The sequence below is a fragment of the Schistocerca serialis genome, chromosome 2 (genome assembly GCF_023864345.2).
Source record: "Schistocerca serialis cubense isolate TAMUIC-IGC-003099 chromosome 2, iqSchSeri2.2, whole genome shotgun sequence".
In the NCBI taxonomy this organism is placed as follows: Eukaryota; Metazoa; Arthropoda; class Insecta; order Orthoptera; family Acrididae; genus Schistocerca; species Schistocerca serialis.
The window spans coordinates 1,054,139,505-1,054,152,825 of record NC_064639.1 but is presented as its reverse complement, the minus strand read 5'-3'; the positions used below and the strand labels follow the sequence as shown (position 1 = coordinate 1,054,152,825).

General features: G+C 45.3%; 1 protein-coding gene across 1 annotated transcript in view; it reads left to right on the top strand.

Moving 5' to 3' along the window:
• The window catches only part of LOC126458505 (clavesin-1), a 99,616-nt gene that overhangs the window by 50,874 nt on the left and 35,421 nt on the right, over positions 1 to 13,321 (top strand). Inside the window, exon 2 of the mRNA XM_050095600.1 lies at positions 180 to 368. Coding sequence (XP_049951557.1) covers positions 180 to 368 — 189 coding nt within the window. The remainder of the gene's footprint in view (positions 1 to 179; positions 369 to 13,321) is intronic.

The window sequence follows — 13,321 nt, the reverse complement described above, 5'->3', positions numbered from 1 at the left end:
CACAGGCTTCCCAGAACCATTCTAATGATAACGAAGGCAGTAGTATATTTCTCCGTGGTACTTCACTTTATGTACTACGTTTTCGCCTCACACTGGATTTTACGCGTACAAGCTACCTGGGGGCGGTAGGGAAGCCGTTCTGTGTACAGTGTTCACTGACTCCAGTATTTATTCCGCAGGCCAGGAGGACAAGATGCTGAAGCTGGCCAAGGAGCCGCACCCCACGGTGATGCGCGGCTCCTTCGCAGTGGGCCTCGAGTTCAGCCAGGAGCTGTCGCCGCAGATCCAGGAGGTGGCCCGCACCGAGCTGCGGGAGAACCCGGACCAGATTCGGGAGTCACTCGCCGCCTTCCGCGACATCCTCAGGGGTGAGTAGCGGCCGCAGGGCCATCGACACAAAGCTGCACGGGCCGCCGCCGTCAATTTTGCTGAAAGAAATTCCGCGTACTCTCAGTGAGGCAGGGCTGTACAACTGGCGTATTTCGCGAGTGAACACTCGCGCCTTCTTACGCTCTTGCCTGCGAGCAGAGCAGGTGCGGCACAGAATGGGCCAACGGGCCTCAAAACCTGCACGTAATAGAAAAACGGATATAAAATTCTACAAAACTATGTTCTTTGGGATGGTAAGTGGGAATCTGATGTTGGAATTAGAATATTCAGAACGGCGGACCCAATAATGTAGATCAAAAATCGAGTAAGGCATGGGGTGTAAAGGAATGAGAGAGTTCTGATAACGAATTAAGTCGGAATCGCCGTACTGAAAAGTTTTATTCGGTATTTTAAATTTTTAAATCGAAATCAGTCTCATTTTTGTCAGTAAAAACGCCTCCTCTTGCTGCAGTGTATTTTATAACTCCCGCACGCGTTTCGCCTTTTTTCACTTTGACTTCATCCCACTGATTTAAAGTGGAAAAAAAGGCGAAAAGCGTCTGGGACAAATAAAATACACTGCAGCAAAAGGACCCGTTTTTTATTGACAAAAAACATATTTCTGTGCTTGCTGCGGAGGTGCAAATGACTCCAAGCACTATGAGACTCAACATCTGAGGCCATCAGTCCCCTAGACTTAGAACTACTTAAACCTGACTGACCTAAAGACATCACACACATCCATTCCCGTGGCAGGATTCGAACCTGCGAGCCGGCCGGAGTGGCCGAGCGGTTCTAGGCGCTCCAGTCTGGAACCGCGCGACCGCTACGGTCGCAGGTTCGAATCCTGCCTCAGTCATGGATGTGTGTGATGTCCTTAGGTTAGTTAGGTTTAAGTAGTTTTAAGTGCTAGGGGACTGATGACCTTAGCAGTTAAGTCCCATAGTGCTCAGAGCCATTTGAACCATTTTTCGAACCTGCGACCGTAGCAGCAGCGCAGCTCTGAGCTGAAGCGTCTAGAACCGCTCGGCCATGCTATGGAGGATGGCCGCGCAAATAAAATGGAAATGAGTCACACTTGTCTCTTGTATCATTGCCTTCAGAAGGATCGCTGTGGGGCTGTCCACTGGAAGATGGTTCTAAAAGCAGATCTTTCACCTCGTATGGGACCTGTTTATCTTCAGTTGTCATTTTCTGGAATCTCGAAATGGATGAATCCGCAAGCGCCAGAAGCCGATTCAACACGACATGCATCGTTATCTTACTGGAATATTTGCGTGTAAATTCCTCTCGGTATACTTATTCCGATCTTCTTTCATCTTTATCTTCCTTCAACTTCAGATACCCGACCAGTCGGCAACGGAGCAGTTTCGATTATGCCATATCCTTGCATCAAAACGACGCGAACTGATGTCAGCATCGGACATTGTTGCAAATATTGGCAGTCTGCTGAAACTGGCGCCCGACTTTCCAGAAACGTGCATTTTTTAAGAGCTCTTGATAGGTATGTTTTAGTTTTAGACTGCTCTGCAAAAAGTTTGAATAGTTCTCCCGCATTTCGCAAAAAGGGAAAAAGTTATTCGCCAATTTGAGAAAAAAACTATGATCAAAAGGTAGCGTTATAGGCCCTTTGCTGTTCCTTATCTATATTAACGATTTGGGAGACAATCTGAGCAGCCGTCTTCGGTTGTTTGCAGTTGACGCTGTCGTTTATCGACTAATAAAGCCATCAGAAGGTCAAAACAAACAGCAAAAGGATTTAGAAAAGATATCTGAATGGTGCGGAAAGTGGCAGTTGACCCTAAATAGTGAAAAGTGTGAGGGCATCCACATGAGTGCTAAAAGCCGGCCGAAGTGGCCGTGCGGTTAAAGGCGCTGCAGTCTGGCACCGCAAGACCGCTACGGTCGCAGGTTCGAATCCTGCCTCGGGCATGGATGTTTGTGATGTCTTTAGGTTAGTTAGGTTTAACTAATTCTAAGCTCTAGGGGACTAATGACCTCAGCAGTTGAGTCCCATAGTGCTAAGAGCCATTTTGAGTGCTAAAAGGAACTCGACAACTTCGGTTACACGATAAATCAGTCTAATCTAAATGCCGCAAATTCAAATAAATACCTAGGTTTTGCAATTCAAAAAGTTCGAAGAAAGGCAGCACATTTTGTATTTTCGCGAAATATGGGAGAGAGTGTCACGGAAATGATACACGATCTGGGCTAGACATCATTAAAAGAAAGATGTTTTTCGTTGCGAAGGAATGTTCTCACGTAATTCCGATCACCAGCTTTCTCCTCCGAATGCGAAAATATTTTGTTGACGCCGACCTACAGAGGGAGGAACAATCACCACGATAAAATAAGAGAAATCAGAGGTCGTACGGAAAGATATAGGTGTTCGTTTCTTTCCGCGCACTATACGAGATTTCAGTAATATAGAATTGTGAAGGTGGTTCGATGAACCCTGTGCCAGGCACTTAAATGTGATTTGCAGAGTATCCATGTAGATGTAGAAAATTCCGAACAGCTCTCCAAAAATTCTACAGAATACCCTAATGATACTTTTTGTTCAGATAATAGTTGGAGAAGTTCAATAATGAGGGACCCATTTTTACCGTGTGGCAGAAAAATACTTTCGAACTCGTTAAGTATACTGTCAAGTTAGTATGAGAGCTGCTTACAAAAGTGGAGCCACGCAGCCGAAATTTTGCACCTAACCGGTTTCGAGTAATACCGGTAGTATTAAAGTCGATACACGTCATTATGCGGGTTGAAAATGTCACAAAACCTCCTTCTGGAGTGCTACCAGTCTTACTTTATTCTGTCAATTAATCTCCACACACACACACACACACACACACACACACACACACACAATATCTGAACAATGTGTCATTGCCCGATTCACTGTTTACCGTCAAGTCTCACGGCACGTATCGTACCGACTTGAGACTGGAATGACACTGCACATTGCGCACGTATACAAAAGTGCAAACTCAAAAGATTTTCCTGTTTTGTCCAGGTTTTCAAGCGAGCTAGCCCAATGTGCGGTGTGGTATGGAGTGAGGATAATGGATGTGCACCATGTGGTCGCGAATACACGTGAGAAGCGCCAACTCTGAAATAAGGGAGGGCAAGTTTTGACAGCGGTACCATCTAATAGTATCATTAGTGTAGACATTGTGAAGCGCCGGCAATGTCTTTGCATTTCAATCCACAGTGCGAGGAAACATGAGTTCGAAAAATCTTTAGTGTATCATAATACACTCAGCACTTTCAGGAAGATCAGTTTACGAGGGCACTAAGTCTTAACACGTCAAATAATACAGAAACCGAAAATGTGAAAGACTTAAGCTTGTAAAAGAGGTTTTAAAACTTAGAAGCAGGTCACTGAAGAGGGTGGAGGAGAGGAGGAAAAATCATGTGAGTACGCTGTTCGGAACATATACATCTACATTTATACTCCGCAAGCCACCCAACGGTGTGTGGCGGAGGGCACTTTACGTGCCACTGTCATTACCTCCCTTTCCTGTTCCAGTCGCGTATTGTTCGCGGGAAGAACGACTGCCGGAAAGCCTCCGTGCGCGCTCGAATCTCTCTGATTTTACATTCGCGATCTCCTCGGGAGGTATAAGTAGGGGGAAGCAATATATTCGATACCTCATCCAGAAACGCACCCTCTCGAAACCTGGCGAACAAGCTACATCGCGATGCAGAGCGCCTCTCTTGCAGAGTCTGCCACTTGAGTTTGCTAAACATTTCCGTAACGTTATCACGCTTACCAAATAACCCTGTGACGAAACGCGCCGCTCTTCTTTGGATCTTCTCTATCTCCTCTATCAACCTGACCTGGTACGGATCCCACACTGATGAGCAATACTCAAGAAAAGGTCGAACGAGTGTTTTGTAAGCCACCTCCTTTTTTGATGCACTACATTTTCTGAGAACTCTCCGAATGAATCTCAACCTGGCACCCGCCTTACCAACAATTAATTTTATATGATCATTTCACTTCAAATAAATCGCTCCGTACGCATACTCACAGATATTTTACAGAAGTTACTGCTACCAGCGTTTGTGTCCCTGCACCAAGTGCCTATCCGCTGCAGATCTTCATGCACAGTTACTAAATTGCAATACTTTTAGCATGGGTGTTGATTTAATGAAAGAATACTCGGTAGCCGCAGCAGAACATTTGCGTCCAAAAAAAAAAAAAAAAAATGGTTCAAATGGGTCTGAGCACTATGGGACTCAACTTCTAAGGTCATCAGTCCCCTAGAACTCAGAACTACTTAAACCTAACTAACCTAAGGACATGACACACATCCACGCCCGAGGCAGGATTCGAACCTGCGACCGTAGCGGTCACGCGGTTCCAGACTGTAGCGCCTAGAACCGCTCGGCCACACCGGCCGGCCATTTGCGTCCACTTCAGGGTGAACACTGTCGCGTAGTGATGTTATCAAACATGACAATCACGCATTGCACATAGGTTATAACAGACGACGTTCACAGCTACATTGCATAATCTGTGTAAATTGTTCGCTGCATATTCTTTACCGCTAGATGAAAGTGTAGGGACACAGTTGGATGTGACAATCTTAGCAGCATACAAGATGTAGATTTGTCTTGGAATTTAGTAGTTTATGCGTCTACAGTCGGGGTATGTTGGGAAATGAATCAGGATTCTTAGCGCAACTGAAAATGAGAGCTTCCAGTACCCAAATCGCGATGATCTGCAGCTTGCAGTGCGATACGGAACGTAGGTTATATTTATTCAAGAATATCTGTCAGAATTGCTTTCCACTTCTAGCAAGTCTCCAGAGGGTTCCTTATCTTATCGTTGCTTGTAGCATTTACTGCCACTTGCGGAGCCCGCTTGCTGTGAAGCCCTGCAGTAAGGACAGAATTGTATGCAATGTCTGTATTGTGCTGTCACAGCTGGTAATACTTCATAGTGTACAATGTGATTTAGAAATATGTTACCACTGAAATTGTAGGTACGTTGCTGGCCATTAAAGGAGTGTTTCAATGAACTAAATTTATGCGATTTGTAATTTACCTACTCGTCTAGACTTGATCGCCACCATGTGTAACATAGAAGCTATGCTATGCTAAAGATGAGTAAAGTTTGGTACGTGGTTGCCAGTTATGTACTTGAGTTGGAACGTTCATAGCTCTGGAATACCCTGTATGTAAAACACCACTTTGCCGGCCGCGGTGGTCTAGCGGTTCTGGCGCTGCAGTCCGGAACCGCGGGACTGCTACGGTCGCAGGTTCGAATGCTGCCTCGGGCATGGGTGTGTGTGATGTCCTTAGGTTAGTTAGGTTTAAGTAGTTCTAAGTTCTAGGGGACTTATGACCTAAGATGTTGAGTCCCATAGTGCTCAGAGCCATTTGAACCATTTTTTTTAAACACCACTTTAGTTGTTCTTAATGCTTTAATTTCCACTAGAAATTCAAAGGAGGTAGTAGAGTGCTTTGCCGTACATGAAACCGGTTTCATTGGCGTGTGACAAGCGAGAGAAGTTAGTCTCCGTGTATGTAACGGAGTTTTTCGCTACGTACACGAACACGAAGTGTTTTTTGTCGTTGTTTGTGGACAGTAAAGATGCACAGATGGCTCACTTCAGCTTGGCACATCCTCGTTACGGTGAAGTAACGTTTGCACTTGTTACTGTGCTGTCATAAGAATTGGCACAAAACAGCATGCTGCGGGAACTGTTTTCGTGTGTACCAAGGCACTTCACGAGGTCATAGGCACCTGTCATTTGAGTGTGTTCAGTGAGCGAAACAGTAGTGAAAATTAATTGTCCGCAGCTCGTGGTCGTGAGGTAGCGTTCTCGCTTCCCGCGCCCGGGTTCCCGGGTTCGATTCCCGGCGGGGTCAGGGGTTTTCTCTGCCTCGTGATGACTGGGTGTTGTGTGATGTCCTTAGGTTAGTTAGATTTAAGTAGTTCTAAGTTCTAGGGGACTTACGACCATAGATGTTAAGTCCCATAGTGCTCAGAGCCATTTGAACCATTTTTTTGAAAATTAATCTAAAACATTTTTGCTGTATTATTTTATTTTCGAGTAGTGATCATTAAGCAGAAGTCGTTTTCAAATTGCTGTATCTGTGTTGATACCTACATTGCGTTCCATCTCAAGGTGCACAACGCCAAAGCCAAGAACTGGTTAAGAGATTCAGTACACAGATTTCAAACATTCTTCAGCGATGCAGTGCTTCATTAATGTTATAGTACGGTGCAGAAATAGACGTACAAAATGATCGAATACCATCTGGACGACGTCTCATTAATCTAGCAGCAATCTGATTTTGAATGCAGAGTGCTATTATATTGACGCTGAATCGTCTGATTCGTGTACGCGATGATAACTAATGCCCAGGTCATGTTTTTGACGTTATGCAGAGTGAGATCAAACATCTTGTATACATCCACAAAGTCTCGTACTCACCTGAAGATGGCTGCATGTTTGTTAGCCGAAATATCGTGCCAAGATGTCAACGTGATCCGGCTGCAAGCCCGAAATATGATGGACCAATCAATACGCCGGGAAAACTTCAAGATACACATCCACAAAGATGCTGTAATTGAAAAATCGTCTTGTATCCGATGACTTAGTAAAATCGAAAGTGGTAGCAATAACACTTTAATAGTAACTAACTGTGTAAAACAAGGTTAGGTGCTGCTTGAAGGCGGAAGTAAGACTCGGAAACTAGTGATGTGCAAACATGTTCACCACAGTATCGTCTATCTGCACGTCTAGACAAAAAAAAAAATTAGTTCCCAGGCATCAGTTCCACTGTTTGAATGTGTGGAAAACAAACCCACTTGGTACTAAGAGGCGGCGCCGAAAATAGACATCGGTTGGGCATATGGTCAAAGATATTAAGCGAGTGTGATATACGAACACTGGAAAAGTTAAAACGGGAAGGCGCTTATTATCACACTTCAGGTGATAAAAGTCGTTTCGTGAATAATGAAATAATATTCAACAACTCCTTGAACGTCACTCTGTAGGGATAATGAATGTGAGATTAAACTCGACGCAGACCATTGCTCGCATTCCTGCTGTCGTGATTCGCGTGACGACATCAGAGTATGGACGTGCTAGGACGTCGAATTTAGACGTAAACAGCATCCATTTGTTTCCAGTAGTGTAGCTGTCGTCGCCGTACATCAGCGAAGGTACTGCTAGTTGTACTTCAGAGACGGGAAGTACACTACTTTCCCGGCGAAAGAAACCTAAACTTTGGTGTACTGGAGGTCGGCAACTGTGCATCCTGCTAAGTTTTGCGGACGTGAAGGGCAAGCGCGGCTGCCCTTGCGACATTGCGAAGGTTGCTTAGCCGTCTCAGGTTGTCTAAGTCGCAGGACCGGTCTACGTGGAAGCTCGTTCCGTCCTTGTTGGCGGCAGGTCTCGTAATCTGTGCTATCAAGATCGAAGGGGGGTACTTTCTACTATGAAAGAGACCATGGTCTGATGGCAATGCCCGTAGGGAGAGTTTAACATATGCTAGAAAAGTATATTCGCCTTTTAAGCCTGCTTCTCTCTTTTTATGTTCAGATTACATACAAATATGTATCCTGAAACCTTCCCTCAATAAAATACCCTTTTCTGTACACGGTTTACGCCAATCTACATCTAAAAAAATTAAACTCCTCCTGAACAGGCCATGAAGGCCCAAAGGTACCGACCGGCCGCCGTGTCATTCTCAGCCCACTGACGTCACTGGATGCGGATATGGAGGGGCAAGTGGTCAGCACACCGCACTCCCAGCAGTATGTCAGTTTCCGAGACCGGAGCCGCTACTTCTCAATCAAGTAGCTCCTCAGTTTGCCGCACAAGGGCTGAGTGCACCCCGCTTGCCAAAAGCGCTCTGCAGACCGGATGGTCACCCATCCAGCTGCTAGCCCAGCCCGACAGCGCTTAACTTCGGTGCTCTGACGGGAACCGGTGTTACCACTGCGTCAAGGCCGTTGGCCATCTACATCTACATCGGCACCCCGCAAGCCACCATGGGTGCTTGGTGGAGGGTACTCTGTACCACAACTTGTCATTTCTCATCCCGGTGGACTCGCAAAACAGAGCGAGTGAAAAACGACTGTCTGTACCCCTCAGTTTCTCTTATCTTCGTGATCCTTAGGCATAATGTATGTTGGTGGCAATATAATCGTTCGGCCGTCACCTTCAAATCCCGGTCTTCTAAATTTTTCGCCTTCCCTCCAGGGATTTCCATTTGAGTAGCCGAAGCATCTCCGTAACACCTGTTGTTTGAACATACAGGTAACAAATCTAGCAGCCCGCCTCTGAATTGCTTCGATGTCTTTCTTCAGTCCGACATATGGTACGGATCCAGAACACTCGAGCAGTACGCAAGAATAGGTCGCACCAGCGCCCTACATGCGGTCTCCTTTACGTGTGAACCACTCTTTCCTAAAACTCTCCCAACAAAACAGAAGTTGACCATTTGCCTTCCCTACCACTGTTCTCATATGCTCGGTCCACCTCATGTCGCTTTGCAACGTTAGCTCACACATTTCAATGACTTGACAGCCGCGCGGGATTAGCCGAGCGGTCAAAGGGCGCTGCAGTCATGGACTGTGCGGCTGGTCCCGGCGGAGATTCGAGTCCTCCCTCGGGCATGGGTGTGTGTGTTTGTCCTCAGGATAATTTAGGTTAAGTAGTGTGTAAGCTTAGGGACTGATGACCTTAGCAGTTAAGTCCCATAAGATTTCACACACATTTGAACATTTTTTTTTTTTTAGTAAAGATCATGTGACAACGCTGACTCCTGTTTCTTAAGGGAACAGAACAAGAACTGGAGTACCTTACTTTTCGAAACATAATAGTAATGAGCATAAATAAAGACTTACTGATTATATGAACGTACTAAGTTGCAATAAGCTCGTGTCCTGGCATCAGTAATGTGTAAGTAACCGAGCTTACTGCGAAGCTATGTGCAGTGAATATGCTTGGATCTATCTTATTAACCCTATTGCCAGTACAGACTTGTTCTCTGCATTCCATGCTGGGAGCGGCTTTTACTATGGCTGTACTGCTCGCCAAATGCTGGTGGCTGTGCTGAGATACTTACCATGGGATTTTTCGAAAACCCTTAGATGAAAAATCTGATTTTTTGCACATCTTACAGTTTGATGTCTTCACTCGACAAAGAACTGAATTCATACTTTTTACACTGCATCACATTAAATAAAACCTGCATGAAATTTTAAAGCGTTTGCAGACGTAAAAAGGCATTGCGTAAGCAATTTTAGCTCATACATTGCAATGAATAAAATGTAGAAAAGGTAATGAATCTTATTTAAAATTGAGAGCAGAACGATATCTCATTGCGTTTTCAAGGTATTGGATTTTGCATCCGACGGACGATCGGGCGTGACTTGTTCGTTCAAGCCCTTGCGCAACGTTAATCGTGTGGTCATAACAATCGTCATACATCCTAAACAATTCAAGATAACGAAACGAGTGTTTTTCTGTAAATGATAACATGCAATGAGGCACATGTGTTATGTGATGAATACTCGAAACCGTTTTTATTCACCGAGGTATGGAAGTAAGTCGTCCGCAGCAGTGAGAGGTCGGCAGCTCTGTACGAATACGCAAGCGGCACGCGTATACACGTCTACAGCATCTGAGCAGCATGGCGTGTGAGGACGGGCACATATGTCCACAGCAACGAAAGGACCTAGATTTTCTATTTAGAAATATGAAATTTAAAGGCGCAAAGCAGTAACGTTGTATGTAGAGTGATGAACTGCCAACTCTCGCTACATCTCCATTTGCTGTCTTAGCTTATGGCGTGGAAAACATGCAAAGAGATAGACGGAGGGTACTGTTGACTGCAGGTTTGAAAAAAGCAAATCTGGTTATGATAATTGCGCAGCTAAACTGGTATCTCTCCTGCAGGCATAAAATCTGAAACATTGTGACATAGGAAGATGACAATTACAAACTGCATTCTCAGTAGTATAGATATTAGAATCTTAACGTAGCCAATAAACGCCAGAATCTCTGATCAAGAAAATATAACTGCGTTAAAATGGTTCAAATGGCTCTGAACACTATGGGACTTAACTGCAGAGGTCATCAGTCCCCTAGAACTTAGAACTACTTGAACCTAACTAACCTAAGGACATCACACACATCCATGCCCGAGGCAAGATTCGAACCTGCGACCGTAGCGTCGCGCGGTTCCAGAGTGTAGTGCCTAGAACCGCTCGGCCACTCCGGCAGGCTAACTGCGTTTAAAGCATAATTACGGGCAGAATGATGCACGAGACATCTGTACGTGGAACACATGCTACAAGAAATCACCACAAACGAAAGATTTAAACCGAAAGAAATCCATAATCCATATGCACTAGATAGTGTTTAAAAAAAATCTCACTAAGGAAGAGTGTGATAAATTCAACGGCCCTAGTATTCGGATGGACTAATGTGAACACAATCGTTCCTTGCTTCGATAACTGACCATCATCTGAAGCGAACTTATTGTTTGAACATAAAGTGCTCATTAAAGCTCTGGGATGTAAATAGTACTCCAAGCGTTGCAATAAAAGTCAGAACTTCGGGAAACATTAGTATCATGAGATCTCAAAATGGAAAAACAGAGACTGGCTTCAACAGTAGCGTCTCTGCTCACGGACATAGGCGGCGCGGAATCCCAGGACAAACAGCGTCGAACTAGTACTCCGTTCGTGAGTTTAAACTAAAAGTTTACCACAAGACGCAGCACTCTGGTCCCTGACTGGCGGCCGTAACTGCTCATCATGGTAAAGTTCTTCCCACATTCGGCGGAGCAAGTCCACATCAATCTGTTCAAAAGCACTGTTGATGCGAGCTCGCAGTTCTGGTAGGTTTACCGATAGAGGATGCATATACACTGAACCTGTCACATTAGACACACAAAAGTCCTATTGGGCTAGGTCGGAAGAGCTTGGAAGCCATGACATGAATTGTTGGTCATCATCAAAATGGCTCTGAGCATTATGGGACTTAACATCTGAGGTCATCAGTCCCCTAGAACTTAGCAGTACTCAGATAAACTTCCTTGCAGGTGAAAACTGTATGCAGGGCCATGACTCGGAATCGGAACCTTTACCTCCCATGGGAATGCTCTACCGACTGAGCTATCCAAGACGACTCACAACCCGAACTCGCACTTTTACTTTTGCCGGTACCTCATCTCCTACCTTCATTCTAAAGTGCTGAGAATGTTTAATTAAGGAGTCTATCGAAAGAAATGTTCAAATGTGTGTGAAATCTTATGGGATTTTTACTGCTAAGTTCATCAGTCCCTAAGCTTACACACAACTTAACCTAAATTATCCTACGGACAAACACACACGCCCATGCCCGAGGGAGGACTCGAACCTCCGCCGGGGCCAACCGCACAGTCCATGACTGCAGCGCCCTAGACCGCTCGGCTAATTCCGCGGGGCGAGTCTATCGAAATCAAAAATGTTTGGCAATCTAATAAACCGTTAAATTTCAGTTTAACCCAGGCCCAGTTTATTAAGATCTCGCTGTCATTTGCATCAGTGCTGGAAAACGCGGAGAGAACGTGCATTTCACAGAATATCAGAACACAAGACTCTACAGCCAATGCTCGCACCTCACCTTGCGACTGCGCAAAGCCTGTTCATCCCTATTCTCAAACAACTAAATATTAAGACTTCGTCCGCCTACGTAGCGCAGCGGTAGCGTTACCACCTACCACGCAAGGGGGACCCGGGTTCGATTCCCGGCAGGGGAATGGGTGTTTTGTGTCCATTTTCATCATCATTGACACGCAAGTCGCCGAAGTGACGTTCAACTAAAAAGACTTGCAATACGGTGGCCGAACCCCGAAGGGGATATACCGGCCAGTAAATGGCATAACGCCACTTCATTTTTTCATTCATGACATCGAAAAATATACATGTCATTGCTGCCCGGTTCGCTCGCATCAGTTTAAGCTGTACCCTTAGATTCCTGCCTATCCATACTCTAGGAAACCGTGACATATTTTGAAAAAATGACCCTTGTCCCAGGTTTTTTTTACAAAAAGGAAAAAAAGTAGCATACAGCGGGATACGAATCTACCTCCATCTGCTCCATGACAGAACGTCTCCTAGCCACGTGACCATAATGAAGATAGACAGTTTCCATTTATGAAGGCTTTTACCGTCAATGCGTCATTAAGTGACACATAATCATAAGAAATCCTACGAAAGGTGACATGTTTGTGATAAACCTTCGATTCGTCAAAAACAACGGTGAGGTGAGCGTGCTGGCTACGTAGAGGCTTTGTGCACGTGCAGTGCGGAGTGCGGTTGCTGGTTACAGAGTCTTGTACGAAGGTTGGAACTTAAATACTGGCAACTATTTATTCACAACCGACACAAAAGAGATACATGTTTGCACCTGTTACTGTCCTTCGAAGTAGTCACCAGCGTTGTGTAGAACCCGTTGCCAGCGATGTGGAAGGCGTAGTATACCGCTAACAGAGCCTACGCTGTTGATAGTGGCCGGCCGTGGTGGCCGAGCGGTTCTAGTCGCTACAGTCTGGAACCGCGCGACCGCTAAGGTCGTACGTTCGAATCTTGCGTCGGGCATCGATGTGTGTGATGTTCTTAGGTTAGTTAGGTTTAAGTAGTTCTAAGTTCTAGGGGACTGATTACCTCAGAAGTTAAGTCCCATAGTGCTCAGAGCAATTTGAACCATTTTTGTTGATGGTGTGAATGGCGAGGTCTAGAGTTATGGTGATTCTCGTGTACGACTGTGATGGTGTTATCCTAACGCATTACGTTCCTCCACGGCAGACCGTCAATGCACACTATTACTGTTGTTTTTGGAGCATCACCTGCGACCACCTTTGCGAAAGAAGCGGCGACACTTTCTGCACAACCCACCCATCATTTTGCACGACAATGCGCGGGCGCATACAGCGC